This window comes from Pogona vitticeps, chromosome 7, assembly GCF_051106095.1.
Source record: "Pogona vitticeps strain Pit_001003342236 chromosome 7, PviZW2.1, whole genome shotgun sequence".
Taxonomy (NCBI): domain Eukaryota; kingdom Metazoa; phylum Chordata; class Lepidosauria; order Squamata; family Agamidae; genus Pogona; species Pogona vitticeps.
Genome location: NC_135789.1, coordinates 30,766,712 through 30,786,876, shown reverse-complemented (window position 1 = coordinate 30,786,876; position 20,165 = coordinate 30,766,712). Strand labels below are relative to the sequence as shown.

The 20,165-nt window shown below is 48.9% G+C and overlaps 1 protein-coding gene across 3 annotated transcripts in view; it reads left to right on the top strand.

Annotated features, from left to right (window-relative positions):
• The window catches only part of MED13 (mediator complex subunit 13), a 94,894-nt gene that overhangs the window by 72,977 nt on the left and 1,752 nt on the right, over positions 1 to 20,165 (top strand). Inside the window, exons 15-29 of one of the 3 annotated variants that reach the window (XM_020786808.3) lie at positions 476 to 672; positions 2,659 to 3,575; positions 5,282 to 5,449; positions 6,213 to 6,436; positions 7,757 to 7,946; positions 9,146 to 9,608; positions 11,086 to 11,302; positions 12,151 to 12,342; positions 13,434 to 13,657; positions 14,490 to 14,632; positions 16,237 to 16,395; positions 16,524 to 16,682; positions 17,902 to 18,050; positions 18,853 to 19,026; positions 19,912 to 20,012. In XM_020786808.3, coding sequence (XP_020642467.3) covers positions 476 to 672; positions 2,659 to 3,575; positions 5,282 to 5,449; positions 6,213 to 6,436; positions 7,757 to 7,946; positions 9,146 to 9,608; positions 11,086 to 11,302; positions 12,151 to 12,342; positions 13,434 to 13,657; positions 14,490 to 14,632; positions 16,237 to 16,395; positions 16,524 to 16,682; positions 17,902 to 18,050; positions 18,853 to 19,026; positions 19,912 to 20,012 — 3,677 coding nt within the window. Of the gene's footprint in view, positions 1 to 475; positions 673 to 2,658; positions 3,576 to 5,281; positions 5,450 to 6,212; positions 6,437 to 7,756; positions 7,947 to 9,145; positions 9,609 to 11,085; positions 11,303 to 12,150; positions 12,343 to 13,433; positions 13,658 to 14,489; positions 14,633 to 16,236; positions 16,396 to 16,523; positions 16,719 to 17,901; positions 18,051 to 18,852; positions 19,027 to 19,911; positions 20,013 to 20,165 lie in introns of all 3 variants that reach the window. The other 2 variants (XM_020786805.3, XM_020786803.3) reach the window with 2 other exon arrangements.

The following is a 20,165-nucleotide window of genomic DNA, read 5'->3' as shown; positions in this document are numbered from 1 at the left end:
TGTTTCCACCATGGAGGTGGTGTGTCTTCTCTTTTGTCCGTCCCCCCCCCAAAAAAAACCACCATTCAAGGTACCTCCCATTGGGTGGGTTCTCCGTCTAAATCAGGAGGCAGCAGGCTGAAACCTACAGAATTGCTCACGAGGAAGTAGCCTTCCTTGAAGTGTAGCCCATGTGTCTTGTTCTTTTGGCAATAAAGTTTCCAGACAGGTTCTTTGGCGAGTAAAGGTTGCATAGAGGAAACAGAATGGGGAAGGAGGAAAATAGCCACCATCACTCCAGCCACAGTAAAAAAGTTCTGAATGATTTGGTGGAGCTCAAATCCTCCTATTGGCTCCTCTACAGCTTCTTCTCTTGGGGGTAAACTAAGGGACTGGGTTTTTGAAGTGTGTTTCTGGGAGAGGAAGAGAGAAAAGATATTTCCTATCTGCCTCTTACTTTTTCTGATGGTCTACCTGTTCCCTTTTCACCTGCTAGGATTATTCGTACGTTTATAAGCCCGAGAACAGCCAAGCTTTTGTGGGGTGTTCTATGTTTGCGCCCCTGAAGACTCTCCCCAGCCAGTGTCTCCCGCCCGTCAAGCTGCCCGAGGAGTGTGTCTACCGCCAGAGCTGGGCCGTTGGGAAGCTGGAGTTGCTTCCTCCCGGACCCGCTGTGCCGTTCATCAAAGAGAGGTATGTGTTCTGTGAAACCGCAGAGGCTGTTCGTCTTTGGGTGTCGCCACCTCGCGCTTAAAGCACCGGTTTTCAGCCTCTGGTCCACCTTTGTGTTTGGACTGCGGGCTGGGGCTTTTCGGAGTTAATCCTCAAAATGTCCAGCGGAACGGCTTTCGAGAACCGTTGTCTCTTATGCCGCCTTTCTTAAAGGTGTTGGCAACAGGGCAGGACCTTTTTGCCACACACCTCACAGTCGCAGGCCGTGGGTGGCTTTTGTTGGAGAAAAAGCCCTTATTCGGGGTGCCCTCCCAGGAGCCTTGGGCCACAGCCCCCAGCCGGGCTGGCTCTGGGATCACGGGAGTTGCACCCCGGCTCCTTTGGGTGGCTGGTCAATTGGGAGGAGGTGGTTCTCACCTTCCTTTGAATAAAATGGTCTTAATGCACTGGACCCCCTTACAATAAATAGGTGCCCTATAAATCAGGGGTGGTGGTGGGCACTTGTGGCTTTCCAGATTATTTGGGGATTCCAGTTTCCATCATCCTTCACCATTTGCTCAGCTGGTCAGGGCTGTGGGAGTAAGCCACAGGGAGTAAACCCCCTTCCCCCTTTGCTGACAACAGACGTCTATGTTAAGGTATTACTTAAAATTGTTTGGTTTCCCTACTTGTGTTTAAAATAGCAATTTAACAGGTGTAAACTTTGTTCATGGATTCTCATGTAATGGTTTCTCGGGGGTACTTTGTAGTATAAATTTAGTTTTAATAAGCCGTGAAGAGTACTAGAAAGGCAAACTGGGGGACTCTGCTGTAGTTTTGGCAATATGTTAATGCGAAGTAGTCTCTCTCTCTCTCTCTCTCTCTCTCTCTCTCTCTCTCTCTCTCTCTCTCTCTCTCTCTCTGTGTGTGTGTGTGTGGGGGGGGGTTAATGGAGAAAGAGGGGAAATATCTGTTCTGTTTATAGTAAAAGGAAATAGTTGCTCACAGATGTCATGTTTGAAATGGAATCTGCCATGAATTGCTGAAATGGCACTGAACGCTTAGGAGATAACATTTAATTTTAGTAGGCACAGGAGAATTTCAGAGGCTCGGCAGCTGCTTTGGCACTTTCTGTATGTAAACAGCAAAGGTGGTCTTCCCGGTAACAGGGAGACTGTCACTTAGCCAATCTGAGTGGGTTCTGGGATGACATCACCGAGAAGAAGCAAAGCTAATTCAGCCGTTGAGCTAAAATTAGTTATTTGCCCTGAACGCGAAGTCTGGAGAAAGGAGGATCTGGTCTGAAGGCAGGCTGGGGAGGTGCAGAATGCCAGTGCCTTCCACGTTCTGCCACACCCCGGGAAGCTCTGCCGTAAAGCATGGATTCAATCTTCCTGACTCTTTAAACAGCTTGGATCTCTCCCTGTTGCCTCTTGAGTGATTTCTTTTTCTGTGCGCGGAGGGTGAGCGCCAGGGGTCAGTCTGTTGCTGCCCAGGCCCATTGAACGAAGGAGGCTTGCTGAGTCCACAGTCCTGTTGGAGTCAGTGAATCTGCTTTCGTTGGGACCGGTGGTGGGGTTTAGCCTGTAAGGGTGGCTTCTTGCAGGTTCAGGATAGTGACTGTCTCCCGCCCTACCTTCTGCTCCAAAGTGGCACGCAGGCTTCACAGACAATGGCCCTTCCCTGTGGTATTCCTTGCATCTTATGTAGCGTATTCAGGAAGACGTTGTCGCCATGCTTCCAAAACATAGGAAGATGTCTGAAGAATTACGAGGCTGTTTGCATTTCTTGTGTAATTCCAGCGAAGAACTTGATGTTCTTCAAACTAATTTAAAATAATATACACGATACATCCATTAATCTATCTGGGTGAAAAGCTAGCATGAACCCTGTGTCTTGACCATTTTGACTTTTTGAACTTTTGAATCGTTCTTGCACTCTGTGTGTAGTTAACCTACTATGCATGTGAATCTTTCATGTATTGCTCAGAAGACTGTGAATATAACTCTTCCCGGCTCCTTTTTCTAGCGATGGCAGTACCATTGATCAAGAGTACGGCCCTGCGTACACCCCACAGACACATACTCCCTTTGGGATGCCCCCCAGCAGCGCTCCGCCCAGTAATGGTGGGCCAGGGATCCTGCCTTCTCCTTCCACCCCTCGTTTCCCAACCCCTCGGACCCCTCGGACGCCAAGAACTCCCCGTGGCACCGGGGGCCCGGCCAGTGCCCAAGGTTCTGTCAAGTACGAGAACTCAGACTTGTATTCGCCCGCTTCGACGCCCTCGACCTGCCGGCCGCTCAACTCTGTCGAGCCGGCCACCGTCCCTTCCATCCCCGAAGCCCACAGCCTCTACGTCAACCTCATTCTCTCCGAATCCGTGATGAATCTCTTCAAGGATTGCAATTTTGACAGCTGTTGCATCTGCGTCTGCAACATGAACATCAAAGGTGCTGATGTTGGCGTTTACATTCCCGACCCGACCCAGGAAGCTCAGTACCGGTGTACCTGCGGCTTCAGCGCGGTCATGAACCGGAAGTTTGGCAACAGCTCTGGCTTGTTCCTGGAGGACGAGTTGGACATCTTAGGGCGCAACACGGAGTGCGGCAAGGAGGCCGAGAAGCGCTTCGAGGCTCTCCGCGGCACCGGTGCCGTCGAGCACGGCGGAGGACCGAAGGAGGCCGAGCGGTTGCCAGAGGAGCTGATCCTCTTGCTGCAAGACCAGTGCACCAACTTGTTCTCACCCTTTGGAGCGGCCGATCAGGACCCTCTGCCCAAAGCCAGTGCCGTCGGCAGCCTGGTGCGTGCAGAGGAAAGGGATTGTTGCAATGACTGCTACCTTGCGCTGGAACATGGGCGCCAGTTCATGGACAACATGTCAGGAGGGAAGGTTGACGAAGCCCTTGTGAAAAGTACTTGCTTGCATCATTGGTCAAAACGGAACGGTGAGTCTCTGGGTTTGTGGGAATAGTTGACTTCCGGCAAAAAAAAAAAAGGTTTTGCTTTTCTCCCGCCTGAGTAAGGCGTGGGCTTCTGAGTTAACTGCAAGGTTACTATGAATTGGAGGGAGTGGGCGGTGTCCAGATTTCCAAATATCACTAAAACAGGAATTTTGTTACTATTTTCTGGAACTGTGGTGGGTTTTGACCCTTAGAGGACTCTTGGCTTTCCTTGAGGATGTGGGTCCTGAACAGATTTGCTTTGTAGTAGCTTCTGAGATCTGTTAAGGCTCCTCAAGGTGACTTTGAAGGAGATAATAGGTGGGTGGGTTGTCTTTGACTTACCAGGTCAGGGGGAAATCCTTTGGGGCTAGAGCAGTGGGGGGGGGGAATCTACCCTTAATATGTTTAGGAAGAATAGCAGGGGAAGTATTGACCGTTTCACTGCACCTGATTTTGACTCTTTGTGTTCTTGTGTAACGTGGTTTCTAAAGAACAGTTTTCCTCCACTTTTTGGTTTTTTAAGGCACAGTGGGAAACAGTAGTTACCGACCCAAGGAAAGTGGCAGATTTGTTTGGGGAAAATTTCAGGTGGTAACATCCACATACTATAAATGTTGCCCTGCGGTGTGACTCACACATGTAGACAAAAGAAGAAGCAGGCCGATGCCATAGACTGCATGCTAAGAAGGCAACAGGTGTTGTGCCCTCCCGACCCAATTTTCTGAAAATAAAGAAGTTAAAATATTAATTACATTTTTCTAGTGCCCCTCCCCCCCCCCAAAAAAAATCACTAGTTTCCTGCTTCCTCTGGGGAGGCAGTGTAGCCCACTGGTTGAATATTGCTGGTGTAGACATTTTAAAATAGGTTCTGATTGTGTGTTCTGATGAATGTAGTCAATTAACCCGAGCCATTAAAAAGAAACATGGTTTGGAGCAGAGCAGCCCTGATCCCTTCAGATAACTTGTGTCTTATTCGGCGATTGGATGAGACCAAAGCACCCCTCTGCCATCCGAGAACAGCTCTAGGAGAACAGCATCCCGCGGGCTGTGTGGCCTGCACTGTAGAGGTAGAGCTGAGGGATGTATGTTTCCATTGGTAGGAGGGGCTGAATTGGAGGGGATTAATCCTACAGCCTTGGATGAGTAGGATCCGGACTCCTGACATGTCCCCAGCATGACGCAGGTCTTGGTTTCTTCCCTCCCATTGTACCCAGGAGTAAAAAAAAACCGGGGTAGAAAACAAAACAGACACAGAAAAATGGAGCCTCCCACACTGGTCGTCCCCCCCCCCGGTCAGCCTCAGGACTCCCCCAAAAATGCCCCATCTCCCATCATCAAGAAGTACTCTGCCCATTTACAAAACAGAAGGATTGAAATCAGTGAAACTTTTCCACTGGTTGGCCCGGCCAGCCTTTTGCCCTGAACTTCAGGATACCTGTTGGGTTGTTTTCTTAAGTTTTCCTAGAGATGTTGAGGGGAAGGATGTTACTGTAAGGATGTTGCATTAAGGTTTTTTTTTTATTTATTCTTTAAGCAACAGGCCAATTGTTTTCTCTGTGTCATGGTCAACCATTTGAGCAGTTCTTAATTGTGTGCCTTTAACTGACCAGTTAATTCCTCCACTAGAAAGGGCTCTGGGTTTATCACCAGGGCCATCAATATAAGCGATGCGACGGCCACTCCTTTGAACTAACTCTGGCTGCTTTCAGTTGTAGACGTGAGCACGCAGTGTTCCCAGGACATCCTCCGCATGCTGCTGTCCCTCCAGCCTGTCCTTCAGGACGCCATTCAGAAGAAACGAACCGTTCGCTCCTGGGGCGTGCAGGGCCCTCTCACCTGGCAGCAGTTTCACAAAATGGCCGGCCGAGGCTCTTATGGTAAATCTGGCCAGACCCGTCCTTTCTTTTTTGCTCTCCTGTTGAAACAGTCATGTTTTTCTTCTCTTCCATGATGGGGGGATCCGGGGACGACAGTGGAGGGGGGGATGTTTTAAGCTGTCCCTTTTGTGGTGGTGATGTGCCATCAAGTCGCCCCGATGTACGGCGACCTCATGAAGGAGCAGCCTCCAAAACATCTGGTCCTCAGCACCCCTGCTCAGCTCTTGCAAACACAAGCCTGTGGCTTCCTTGAGGGAGTCTGTCCGTCTCATATTGGGTCTCCCTCTTTTCCTTCTGCATTCCACCTTTCCCAGCATGATGGCCTTTTCCAGAAAATCCTGCCTTCACATTATGGGCCCAAAGCAGGACACCGTCAGCTTCATTGTTTTTGTTTCCAGAGAGAATTCAGGCTTGATTTGATCCCTTCGTTTTACCAATAGGGAAACGGTTTGGCATCCAAGTTGTAATGTTTTTAGAAGGTTTAAGATATTTTTTTCCTCTTTATCAAGGCCTCTGTATGTTACTCTCAGGTTCTGGATGAGAAATTTGGATTCAAACCCAAATTTTCCAGCCCACCACACAGCCTCTGTCAGGACAAGCGCTCCCACAGTTGGTTGCTGCTGCTGCCCGTTGCATTTTGAGGGCAGCATTGAGAGAGGCTTGAGGATTAAATAACGCTGGCATTCAGTGAAGTGAATACTGTGCTATATTCTAGTTTCTTCCTAATATCTTGCTGGGGGGGAACCCCCCCCCTTTCCTCTAGGAACGGATGAGTCTCCAGAACCACTGCCCATTCCAACCTTTTTGTTGGGATATGATTACGACTTCCTGGTGCTGTCCCCCTTTGCCTTACCATACTGGGAGAGGCTGATGTTGGAACCCTACGGGTCTCAGAGAGATATCGCTTACGTTGTGGTGTGTCCAGAGAACGAAGCGCTCCTGAATGGAGCGAAGACTTTCTTCCGGGATCTCACTGCGATATATGAGGTGAGGAGTGTTCGCAGTAGCTCAGACAAGCAGGAGGTAAGGGCTGTGGGGGAGGGACCGTGGGAAGGGAAGGGAAGGCCAGTGCTAGGAATAGTCCTCCAGACTGCATTTTTCCTTTTCTTAATTGAGACCATTTTTCAATATTGCCTTTCTAGCTGACACCCAGAACTCCTGCTGAGATCTTATCTCTACAAAACAACCAAAATGGATGGTAGAAAGAGATAAAAAGGCTCCTCACATTTAGCAAGATTTCACTTAGGAAGCAGCTCCTTTTATCATGTAGATGCCATCAAGTGGTTAAATTATGTACTGCCTTCCTGCATTAGGGTGGAAAATCTTGCAAGACTAGATGGTGAACTTCTGTTCTCCTCAGTGAGGTTGTTTTAGCCTTGGACTCCAAGATACTGGCTTTCTCTCCCCTTTGTTGCAGAACCTTGGGACCCATAAGCCAGGAGTGGCCCAAAGGTAATCTGTGTGGGGCGTGAGGATTTTTATATACACTTACTCCCAGTTAACACAGTTGCACGGTCAAATGGATTATCTTTCTTCTTTTACCCTTATGAAAGCAATACAAGTTGTGTTTAGGAATTAGTAGTGCTTGTTAATAGTTATAGTCTATAAGTATTATTATAGTCTTCAAGCTGCTAATGGAATCACTATTTTTGTTCATTCAGCTTTTCTCCTAGCATCTCCTTAAACTGTACCACTGATGGTTAAGTGGAAAACCAGAGTGCCTGTAAACGTAAAAGCGTGTCTCTTAGGGGGAAAGCGGCCTTTTTGTTTCTTGGTTAGGACCCAGGGCTCTCATAGCACGACTTGTCAAATGTGTAAGATTTGGAGGGCTGAGAATTAGCTTTACAGTGTAAAGTATGTTACTTACCCCTTGTTGCGTTATAAATTGTAATGTAAGTAAGTTATGTCAGTTCTCACAGAAAGGAAATAAGAACTTGTTAATGCCAGTTATGGGTCACCCTTAAACTCTCCATTAGAATGGCGCACTATTCTAATGAAGCTTGGTTTGTGTCCTGCAACGGTCACATCAAACAGTTGGGCACTGGTATTTTGTTTTGTTATTCATTCATTCATTCATTCATTCATTCATTCATTCATTCATTCACTCAGAATATTTTACGCTGCCTTTTTGCAAAAGGACCCAGGGCGCAGCTTATATAATCAAAAAGGCGCAATTTAAAAGCTAAAAAAACCACAAGTATACAAACATTCCAAAAGAATTGAACAAGTATTATAATAAAAACGGTAATTAAAAATTTCTCTCTGTTTGTTCTCTTCCTCTCTCTCTCTCCCTCTCTCACTTCCCAGTCCTGCCGGCTTGGTCAGCATCGGCCCATCTGTAAACTCTTGCCTGACGGCATAATGAGAGTCGGCTCCGCGGCGTCGAACAAGCTCTCTGACAAGTCGGTGGCGGAGTGGTTCTCTCAGGCAGCCCACGCCAACAACGAATCCTTTTCTAGGCTCAAGCTGTACGCCCAGGTCTGCAGATATGATTTAGGTACGGGTGTCTTCGTCCTGCTCGCCCTTCCTAAAGCTGGCGCTTCTAAGAACGTTTCACTGTGGTAAATGGATTACACGCATGCTTAGAACCGAGGATGTGGCTACTCATCCTAACTCGAGGAGCCCCATTTGAGTCCTTGGAATTTATGTAAGTGGTGGCGCACCATTGAGCAGACGGTTGGATTGGATCTGCTTTGGGCTATCAATAGGGTTTAGGCCAGTTTTGAAGGCTTGGTGACACTAACAAACTCCAATCATGCCTTCGACTCTCAAGGTCCCCATCTGAGTTCACGCCCCATGATTTGTTTGTTCTGAAGAGGTTTCCTTCTGTGGTACAAGTTAGATTCTGTGAGTTAGATGAAGACACTGAAAACGACATCCCCCACCCCATGCCCCAAACCTTCTGTGCAACTGTGAGGGCTGGGAAGTTAATCTTGCCTCATTGTTCCCAAAAGTTCGTAAATGAATAGAAATAAATTTGAAAGAGTGTCTGTTTCAGAGCTTTAGCAGTCCTTTAACTTCCAACTTTCCCTTGCAAACAGTTCATCACTTGGTGGTCGGTGACTCTTTCCACATGAATTTTCCCAGTGAGAGGACTGTGGACTTTTCCACAGCCTTCCCGGAGTTATGTGGGTTGGGTTTTTCGGGAATTGGACAGTCCATTTGTGAGTGGTACGCCAGCTCTGTGCTCTTGCTCTGTCAAAACTGAGAAGACAACTTCACAAACACTCCGCATCCTGTTCCACCTGTACCTTTTATGGAACAAGGATGTTTCCACCACGGAGGTGGTGTGTCTTCTTTTTTGTCCGTCTCCCCCCCCCCCAAAAAAAACACCATTCAAGGTACCTCCCATTGGGTGGGTTCTCCGTCTAAATCAGGAGGCAGCGTGCTGAAACCTACAGAATTGCTCCCTGGGAAGCATCTTTCCTTGAGGTATAGCCCATGTGTCTTGTTCTTTTGCAAATAAAGTTTGTGAAAAAGTTCTTTGGGAAATGAAAGGGGAGTTTTGGCCATCTCTGGATTCCACTGGGGAGAGTGGGGTGGCCTGCTTTGAATCTGTTGTGCACGTCGTGTGTGTAGGAGAGCCTCCAGAACCGCTTGCCTCCGGTCCAAAGAAATGAAAACAGTGTCCCTTAAGATTAGATTGACTTAAGGAAACTATTTCTTTTCTTACGGCTTCTCCTCCTCCTCCCAAAGGTCCTTATCTTGCGACCCAGCCGTTGGACAATTCCCTGCTTTCTCAGTCGAGCCTCGTCCCCCCCGCCAGCCATCCTGCCTCATCCACCCAACCTCAGGTTGCAGGCAACTCCACCCCGTCGTCCACCCCGTCATCTGGCGGCAGCAGTGCTGCTGTGATGACCTCCGGCACCGCCATCACTTCGGCTGCCACCACTGCCAACGTCACACTGACCACGACGGCCGCTTCATCGTCCTCCTCTTCCTCTTCCTCCTCCGGCACGGGCGGTGGAATGTCCTCCAGCAAACCGTCTTCGTTCCCACCTTTTGGCAGCATGAACAGCGCTGCGTCCTCCTCCCTCGTCGCGCCGTCCGCAGCAGTCCCAAACGGGCAGGTGGGGGCGCAGCCGCAGCAGGCGGCTGGGATGCCGGGGGAAGCCCCTCCTCCTCCCCCCACACAGCCGCACCCGGAGGTTTCGGAGAGGTAACGTGGCAGGGGGTTTATTTCACGAGCGGGCATCCGTGGAGGGTTTGAGGGCTGCCCTTGCCCCCTTTTCTGTCTCCAAACTCTGTTTGGGAACTAAACCAAGGTCCACCCATACTGAATTTATGAAGGGAGCCGCTATCAGAACTTGCCCCCCCCCAAATGGGGTTTTGCAGATCTTGGGGAACCTAATAATTCCTGCAGTCTTAACAAGGCACTTTCCCCCTCACCACCTGGAGGAACGGCGAGAGAATCGAGGGCAGGTAGATAGCAGCTGTACCTCATGCTGCTGTGGGGCTTTCCCTCCCATAGTTTGGCCTGCAGCGTTCCCAGTGAATTGTGGGGGGTTGGGAGTTCGTGAAACACCAAAGTCCCATCCTTAAAAGATTTTAACCCAAATGTCTGGATTTCATTCAGATTTCAAGCAAGCCTTGTGTCTTTTTGCAGGCAGAGCCCTCGCAGTTTCTGGCTTGCCGTTGCTCAAGCTGGGAACCCTCCCCGCTGATTCCAGTAGGGTTGTGTTTGCACGAGGAGATACTGGGTACCTCTTTGTACAAGCTTGGTAAAAGCTCACCTGCATCTACAGTGGAGTGTTATTTGTGCACAGAAAGAGGCAAGACGATTCTGCCCTTGAAGCTCCTCTGGCTTAAGGGGGGCTGTTGAGCCTGTCGTGTGATTGGTTTTGCTTCCCCTTTAGCGCCCCCCCCAGTTCCCAGGTTTTAAAGGGGTGTTTGCCCTCGTAAGAGTCGATGCATGTGTTACTGAAACCCTTCCCGATCCTTCAGTTTTGTTCTAGGGTCCCCATCCCCTCCCCCCCCCAGGTCAAATTTTAGGTTGTAACTCCTCAGAGAAGAGAGTTTGTATTTGTGCAGAGAGCCACATGCATAATAAGAAGAAATAATAATGATAAAGTGGTTTCATTGGCTTCTATAATGAAAATTATAGAAGTAGCAACATAGAACTGCAGTGACCTCTGAACATTTCTTGTTTTTATGGAGGATGAAGGCCCTGCCTGGAGCTAAACAGTTCAGGAGGGCTGAAAAATAGGCCTCGTGGTGCTCCTTTGAGTGTGTGAGGGGTCATTTCCAGTATATATTTTCTTGTTTGTTTGTTTTTTTAAAAAAAGGGAAAGATTCAGGGCCTGCCCCAGAGGTCAGGGCATGGTCATGTGCAACTCTCTGGAAGTGGTCTACCCCAGATGCCAAAAGAAAAGCAGAAGCCAGTATATGTTGATGGCTGTTGTGTGTGTGTGTGGGGGGGGGCAAATACCCTGCACCAGGGGATTTGGGAAGGGACCTCTTAGGTGAAAAAAGTGTCACTGAGCACTCTTCTTGGTGGAAAAGGGCCACGTGGCCGCACAGAATGCCAGAGACGTTCTGGCTTCATCCTGTTGTCCTTGTGCCGGCTTTGCTGGGTATGAGACAGAAACGTCTCTGGGCACTACACCTTCGTCTCTCCTCTGCATTCCTGCCTGCAGCACGATGGACCGTGATAAAGTGGGGGTCCCCACCGATGGCGATTCGCACGCGGTCACCTACCCACCCGCCATCGTGGTTTACATTGTCGACCCGTTTACGTACGAGAAGAAAGACGAAGGCAGCTCCTCCAACGTGTGGACCCTGGGTCTTCTCCGTTGCTTTCTCGAAATGATCCAGAGCCTCCCTCCTCACATCAGGAACATTGTTTCTGTTCAGGTGAGCAAACCGCTACCTGGACCTTCACCGAGCCGGCCCTAGGCTGGCACCTGCCCTGTTTATGCAGCATCTGTGGATCTCGCCGCCTTCTGGTGGCCAGAATCCACCTCTTTCTAGCAATTTGGGGAGATCCATTAAGGCAGGGGCGGAGCATCCATGCCTCTCTGGATTCTCTTGGACTCCAGCTCCCATCAGCCCCAGGCGGTGCTGAACTAGTGGTCACAGTTCATGGAAGTTGTAGCCCAGCAACATTAGAAGGGCCGCACTTTTAAAAAAGGATTTCCAACCCTCCTTATCTTGACAGCTCTCAGGAGGGGAGCATAATGCATGTTGTCACATTAAAAGAATGTAAAACGGTTTGAAGTACAGGAAAAATACTTTTGAAATAATTTACAATTTCCCTTGCCCTTCCGTTTTGTGACTTTCCATCCAAAGCCTGTTTTACTTTCAGGATAAAATGAGTGAAATTTGGGGTTGTTTTTTTTTTTAAATATTTTTGCCTTGCCAGTATCAAAGGGTTCATCTCTTTAGATTTCATCTTGCCCCTCCCATGCACGCCTAGGGCTAACTGTATGCGGGACAACGCCCGCTGGCATGGGACTTCTTAGAGGCCCTCTTCTGTTGGCGGGTGATCCCTCCTCTTCTTTTTGCGTAGGGCTTCATACCCACAGAAAAGGAAGGTGGGGCACTCGTTTTCCTATAGCTTTCTGGGAAAAACAAGCAAACTGGAATCCTTTTCCAAATTCCTTGGCACCTTCCCGTTTAACACTACTTATGTGCACAGCTGCTCTAATGCATCGGTTAACACAGAACGTCTCTCTCTCTCTCTCTCTCTGTGGCCCTCTTAGCTTGTCCCTTGTCAGTACCTGTTGCAACCTGTCAAGAACGAAGACCGTCAGATCTACACTCAGCACCTGAAGTCTCTGGCCTTCTCCGCCTTCACGCAGTGCCGAAGGCCTCTCCCGACGTCAACCAATGTGAAAACGTTGACAGGGTTCGGCCCTGGCCTAGCCATGGAAATGGCCCTCAAAAGTCCTGACGTGAGTATTGCGACAGGCAGGCCGTCGTAAAACGGGCACATGGAATGTGGGTTGCGGTCTGAGCCACATCCCCCTAAGAAATTTCATTTGTACGTATCCGTTCAGCCGTCACAGAACAAACACCAAAGAGAGCAAATAAACGCCAGCTGGAATTCCATAGATCAAAATCACTGAGACAGCCTGTAGTTTTAGCCTTCCTGTGCTTTTGAGTAACAGCAGTGGGCAGAGATGAAAATCAGGTTTTTCTGTCACATTTTTTTCCTAGCCTTTTTACCAAATCAATCAATCTCTCAGTCCTGCCGAATGAAATCTATCAGACAGAGGCATGCAGGCTGACACACCCTCAGCTGCCCGTGATCTGTCCTGCTGGAGCCGTTGTCCTTTGCTCTCTTAACCAGGAGGATGCCCAGCCTCTCTCTGACGCTTGGCCTGTAGCTCGGGGAAGAGAAGGTGGCATGTTTCTCCTCCCCTGCCCCTGTGGAGGAGAGTTTACGTCCTACTCAGGTTCTCACTGCATTAACCAGAGGAATACTGTGTGTTGCAAAGGATAGGGTGCCAGACTCAGGAGACCGGGGTTCAAATCTCTATGTGGCTGGGAGGATTTGTGCAGGGTGTGTATGTGTGTGTGATGGAGTAGCAGCACTGGTGGAATCGCCCCTTAACTACCTCAGATGCCTTGAAAACCCCATTTTGGCCAGCAGAATACAGATGTGAATTCCTAGCTCCTGGCAGCAACATCAGAGTAGATCCACTGAATGAATGGAGCTTAAGTCAGGGACGTCCTGCTGATTCAGTGGGTCTTTTGGGGTCGGATTTAGCACTGGCCTTAGCCCCAAAGCGTGGGAGCTGCATTTATGCCATAAATTTCGGATTGCTTTATTCATCTACCCACCTACCTGTAGTCAGCCCTTCCCCTTCCTTGTGCCTGACTTAGTTGGCGCGAGGAATTGGTAGTGAAGGTTGGTGCGCTTTGCCGAGAACCAAAATGATGTTTACACATGGTGTGTGTATGTATAAGAGAGAGAGTTAAGTTGTCTCTCAAGTACTCCAGAGTTTTAATTCTTTTGTCCTCCCATGTTTCTCTTTTGTAGAGACCGGAGTGTATCAAGCTGTACGCCCCTCCTTTCATCTTGGCTCCTGTCAAAGATAAACAGACAGAGCTTGGCGAAACGTTTGGAGAGGCTGGACAGAAATACAATGTGCTTTTTGTGGGTTATTGCCTTTCCCACGATCAAAAGTGGCTCCTTGCCTCCTGCACGGATCTGTACGGAGAACTCTTGGAAACATGCATCATTAACATTGATGTCCCAAACAGGTGAATTATTTTGTTTTCCTCTTCCCTCCTCATTCGTATTTCCTTTCCTGCTGTTTCTTTCATGTCACTAGCCGGATGGCAGGTGTGTCTGTTACTTTCATAAGCTGCTCTGAGAGCCGGTTTAAATGAAGAATGAGGTTTAAAAGAAAAAAAGATAAATAATGACCGTAGAATTTTATCCTCCGTCACATGCCTTCCGATTTTTAGAAATGCTTCCAAAAATTGCTTTCAGAAACCTCCTTATTATATACTTGTACCCTTTCCCCCCAAAATAAGACCTAACCTGAAAATAAACCCTAGTATGATTTTTCAGGAGGCTTGTAATATAAGCCCTACCCCAAAAATAAGCCCTAGTTGAGTGAAACCCCGCCCTCCACCCTTGTGCAGCAACCAGAAGATGACATGATAATATTTGAATACATGTAGATCGTTATACATGAAAAAATAAAACATTCCCTGAAAATAAGCCCTAATGTGTTTTTTGGAGCAAAAATTAATATGAGACACTGTCTTATTTTCAGGGAAACACGGTAGTGTGTTTCTGCCAGTGCTTGGTTCAGTATGTGTTCAGTATGTGGTTGATTTTAATTGCTTTGCTGTTGCTGTTCTTAATTCTTTAGCTTAGGAAATGTTTGAAGAAATGGGTTAGAGGTTTCTGATTAAGTAATAAAGCAAATAGAGATTTAGATTATGCATCTTTGGATGTATATGGAACCTTCCCTGCGAAGCCCTGGAGTCTGATTTTCAGAACATCAAGAGCAGTGGTGCCAAACTCCTCTGTGGGACGAGGACCCCGAAAAGAGGTGGCACGCGAACCTTTTGTCTCTTTCAGGGCCCGTCGGAAAAAGGGATCTGCCCGCAGACTGGGCCTCCAGAAGCTGTGGGAGTGGTGCCTGGGGCTCGTTCAGATGAGTTCCCTGCCGTGGCGGGTCGTTATCGGACGCCTTGGAAGAATCGGTCACGGGGAACTGAAAGGTAATCAGAAAAAAAATTGTTTGTTTGTTTGTTTGTTTGTTTGTTTGTTTTATTTTATTTATTTATTTATTTATTTATTTATTTATTTATTTATTTATTTATTTATTTATTTATTTATTTATTTATTTATTTATTTATTTATTTTCTATCCCGCCTATCTGGTCAAATTCGACCACTCTAGGCGGCTTACAATCAGCAAAAAATGTATTTATTTGTTTATTTTAAAAAATGTGACATTCTTTTCTTGCGTCCTGAACTGCCCAGAGTGGCCTTGTAGCCAGTTGGGACTGGTATACAAGTTGAATAAATAGAAATTAAATCATGAAATCCATCTCAGGAGCTTTTGCCCAAGCCTTCTTGCTTGGGAAGATGTGGTACTGTTTCAAGGAAGGGTTGAATACAGCCGATAATGCAACGTATCAGTATGATCTCCCTTTCTCTTCAACCTAATGCCTCAATGTGCTGAAATTCGAGGACTCTCTTAAGTGTGATCCTTCTGCTGTGAGAAGGTGGAAGGTGTACCAGAATAGTTTACAATCGGACTCTTCCCAATTCTATGGCAGGCAGCCATTTGAGGAGTAGAAGCCCCCTTTTCTCCAGGCTGAGGCCCCAGTGACCACTGCCACGTGTATCAGCAGTGTATCGGTGTCAAGTTAAGGAGGGCATGTGAACCCTTGTGCCTGAAACGTGCCAGGCCCCAAGAATCATTCTGACCTCTTGGCGGTGTGCAGGAGGGTCGGTGTGTGAGAGGGTTAGGGTTGAATGTACACGTCCGCTGTTCTTCCCAGGCCTGTTGGGTATTTTGCTTACCGTCCTGAACAAGGCCATCCATCCATCCTGCTGCCAGCACGAGGGCAACATTTTTGTTGCTGCCCCTCTTGGTTCGTGGAACAAATGGAAATCAAATGTCAGGGAGTCCTTCTGCTGCCTGAATATTTTATTTATTTAAAATATTTTTGCTCCACCTTTCTCCTTAAAAGGACTCGAGGCAGCTTACAACAAGGAAATGACAATATTAAAGCTAACAACAGCGAGTATAAAAAGGATCAAACAAATACCACACTAAGGCACAACAGTCCATTAAAAAAATCCCAGTCAGGCAGGGATAGGTTGCCTTAAGACGAAGCTCTTGGCCTGCTTGCAAAAGGAGAGTAAAGAGGGGGCCAGCCTGGCCTCCAGTGGGAGGGAGTTCCAGAGTCTCTGGGAGCAGCCACAGAGAAGGCCCTCTCCTGTGTGTCCCCACCAAAGGCACCTGGGAAGGTAGCGAGATGGAGAGAAAGGCCTGTTGATCTTAATACCTGACCAGGCTCGTGTCTCTTTGGGCTAGAATAAAAGAAACACCCCAATTGCAAAAATCAGTATATATGTTCGAATACTTTTTGGGTTGGGTCTTTTATTTATCGTCGATGGCAAGCAGTTGAAATTTGGGAGCCTTCAGGTAAGACTACTGTTGGGGCGCCTGCTTTGCAGGCCATCCTTTGATGTGGATTCTACCACAAAACAGGATAGCGGGGGCGTGGGTGAAAACGCCCTCTCGCAGCACCGGAAGGAGGGAGAAGGGGCTTCCCAAGGAGCCCACCTTTGGTGTTTCTGTCTCTCTCCAGACTGGAGCTGCTTGCTGAGCCGCCGGAACCTGCAGTCTCTCAGCAAAAGGCTGAAGGACATGTGCCGCATGTGTGGCATCTCCGCCGCCGATTCGCCCAGCATCCTCAGTGCTTGCTTAGTGGCCATGGAGCCACAGGGGTCGTTTATCATCATGCCAGGTAAGGCCAACCAAGACCTCCGGAGTGTCACTTTTGTGGCTCCTGTGGAAGGGAGTCTCGGCAGCGCTGAAACTCAGAGGAACCCACTTTTCTCTCTCTCTCTCTCTCTCTGTGTCTTCTCTGGAAAGATTCGGTATCGACCGGCTCCGTGTTTGGGCGCAGCACCACTCTGAACATGCAGACCTCTCAGCTGAACACCCCGCAGGATACGTCCTGCACCCACATCCTGGTGTTCCCCACCTCCGCCTCGGTGCAAGTGGCATCATCCACCTACACCACCGAAACCGGTTTGGAACTGGCCTTTAATACGAACAACGGTTTGTGTGCGTGTGTGTATGGGTTTTGTGTGCATGGGTGTCTTTGTAAATGCCTTGGTTGAAAATATAATAGATATAAAAATAGATATAAAAGCTATTTGCAGTTTAAGATTTGGCTGCGATCATTGAATTGGTGGTGGTGGTGGTGGTGGGATTTCTCCCAGCAAGACACCGAGACGGTGTTTTCTGCTTGTCCCCGTGTCAGGCCTTCCCGTCTGTGCCTCTTTCCTATTGTGTCTGGCACACCTGACCGACTCACCCACCCCAGTTGCCCACTCTGGTCCTCTCTCTCCCCCCACCCCCCACCCCCGGTCCCTCAGGAGGCTTCAGTGCAGCTAGAGTGACCTTGTTTCACATCACCTGGGCGGTGTTTCTGCTTTTCATGGTTTGGCCTCACACCAGCTGCAGTTGGAATGTTTGGGAGCAGTCCAGGAGCTCCCAGCCAGTAATTACAGGCCAGGTGGCAAAAAAACAGACAGCAGCCAGTCCTGTGTGCAAAGCCTCAGATGCATGTTTAGTGGCAGTCAGTAGCAAACGATGAAATGAGCTGGAGAGCAGATTGTTAGAAGGAGGCGCAAGCCGCTCTCTCTTCCTCTGCTCTAGCTTGTTCTTATTCATACATTCTTTAGGGCTAGCAGGGAAATGACGGGCCAGCTGTCTTTGCTGTGCTGCTTTCTGAATTCCATAGCTGCCTGGGGCTCTGGGTTTCAAGCCCAGCACTCACACATACCTCAGTGTGGTGCCTTTCAGATCTTTGGGAATACATTTCCCATCACCCAGCGCTAGCACGGCCAGTGGCAAAGGATGATGGGAGCTTTGTTTGGGAAGAGGCCACCTCTCACCATGAATTTTCTTTATCTGTTGGCCAAACATCTCTTGAGATTTTATGCCAGCACAAAGCTATCGGTGTACCTCTTGTTGCTGAATTTGCTGCAAGTTAAGACGTTTGCGGAGGTTCTTGCTGCAGGCGCTGAGGTGTGTGACCCGGAAGACAGTAGTAAACAATATAATGACTTCTTAACTTGCGGCAGTTCACCAGTGAGATTTATGCCCCTTGTATTATGCCAGTGGACAAAGCTAGTAGGGTTCTGGCCAACCCCGCTCACCTCTTGATTGATTTGTCAAAACATAGACATGTTGGTCTAATGGTTCCTTTTTCTTTCTGTGGCTCTTCCTGCCCCCCCTCAAGACGGAGCAGATGGAATGGGAATCTTTGATCTCTTAGAACCTGGAGATGATCTCGACCCAGATATCATCAACATCCTTCCTGCGTCCCCGACGGGCTCCCCGGTGCATTCACCGAGCTCCCACTTCACTCATGGAGGTGACATGGGCAAGGTAAAAACCTTCCAGCAGGGTGCTGGTTTCTTTAATAATATTTTTTTAAAAAAATAGCTCTGCTATGTTTACCACGGTGCCGGTCTCATCAGTTGAACGTCTGCAATGGTCAAGCCCCCTTGCTGTTTAAATAGGCTTGCACTGGTGCGTGGGTATTCAAATGGTGCCTTTATTTTGCAATCAGTGCTCTGGGTGTTGGGATTAAAAATAGTAAGTGTGGGGTGTGTCCTTGCCAACCGGTATACTTTCATACTCATACCTGGGGCTTTTTAGTTATTTTTAAAAAGGAGATAGATAAGTCGTGACATGATAGAGCGAGATATAGCTATACATGATAGAGAGAACATGGGCAGCCAGCACCCACCCACCCCCGGTGTCACTTTCCTAATACCTGGATCCAGAACCATCCCTTGAAGCACAATGATGCCAATTTCAGGATAAGGTAAAACTATTAATTCATTTTCATAGCGTGTGGTTAGAACAATAGAATGGCAGCTACCATATTTGACGATTGGACGTCAACCCAGGTGGCTCTAGTTGGCCAAATTGTAGAGGGATGGGGCTGCCGGTGGCCACTAGCCATGGTGGTCGGATCCAGGACCCGAGGGAGTTATGGCTCTGTAGTCATCGCTGTTCCAGGGAAGCAGATTCCGTTACTGGGTCGGCAGTGGGCCCAATGCCGTCCTGGTGCTTGACTTCCAGTGGGGAGGGCGTTTGGCTGGCTTTCCCACAACGAGACAAGGTGGTGGACTCGTGAGAGGGGCCTTTCATTTAACCAACACCCCCCTCCGTGTCTCCCCAGGGTCAAGGAACAGACCGATTGCTCTCGACCGAGTCTCACGACGAAGTCACGAACATCCTGCAGCAGCCACTGGCCCTCGGCTACTTCGTCTCAACTGCCAAAGCAGGTCCCTTGCCTGACTGGTTTTGGTCGGCCTGTCCCCAAGCACAAAATCAGTGCCCGCTGTTTCTTAAGGTAACGTGACCGACGGAGCGGGGCCGCAAGCTTCAACTGGGGAGGGGGTGGTGCCGCGCGGGCGTGCTTCAGAGAGTCCCCTGTCTTCGTTTGGGGCTCTCAGCCCTCGTCGAGCATCTTGTCAGGCACGCCAAATCGGGAACCTGGGAAGCCAGGAGGGCATTTGCTGTGTCACCCACTTCTTTCCTTCAAAGGGGAGGGAAAGGGGACTTGCTCCATGAAGCAGCAGGTGTAGGTAGGATCCAGGGGAGATGGGTGGGGTTGTGGATTTGGGCCTGAGGCCACAGACTAATTTTACAGGCATCCTTCCCAGGAGTGCCTCAGGGTGCGGGCAGCAGCTGTTGTCTGTGAACCTCCTGATGGCAGCTGCCCGCCACCGTTGGGCCAGGCCATGGGGTTCTTGATTACAGTAGTTCACACTTTTGTGCTGCCTGTTCCTCCAGCAAGCTGAGCTGAAAGCGGCCTCTATGGCTGTCTTCCTCCCCACTTTTACCCTCACCTGCAACTCTGGAAAGGAAGGTCAGCCACCGGCCCAGAGGGTTTCATGACCAAGGGAGGAGTTGCATCCAGGCCCTCCTCCTCCTCTAAGACCCGGTGTTGTTGCTCCACCCGGTGTGGTTCTGATTGCCGGTGGGGAGTCAAGCAAGTCTCACCTAAACGGCTTCCTGGATTTATTCTGAATCCCTCCCTTTCGGGCTTCTAACTCTAAAAATCACGATGCCCGATGCAGAATGTAGCTGTCTCCCAACTATGGGCTGGTTTTAGTTCCATGTTCTGCTCGCCCCTGCCTACCCGCTTTCCCAGGAGCAGCCCCTGTTACGATCTGGAAAAAGGGAAGGCTTGGGCGCAACCATTGAACTGCCTTTCCCCATTTGTCTTTAAAAGGCTTCTTTGCACCTCCATGTGCCTTCAGTGCAGTCGGACGAGCTCCTTCATAGCAAACACTCCCACCCTCTTGATTCGAATCAGACTTCTGACGTCCTCAGGTACTTGTCGTGTGTGTGTGTGTGTGAGAGAGAGAGAGAGAAGACTGAGGGCGCAGGATGGGCCAGGTTTAGTCTCAGAGGTGGGAAAAGAAATGCAGCCATTATCATTGGCTTTTAGCATACGCGGAAGAGATGTCTTTCGGCCTCAGTTGC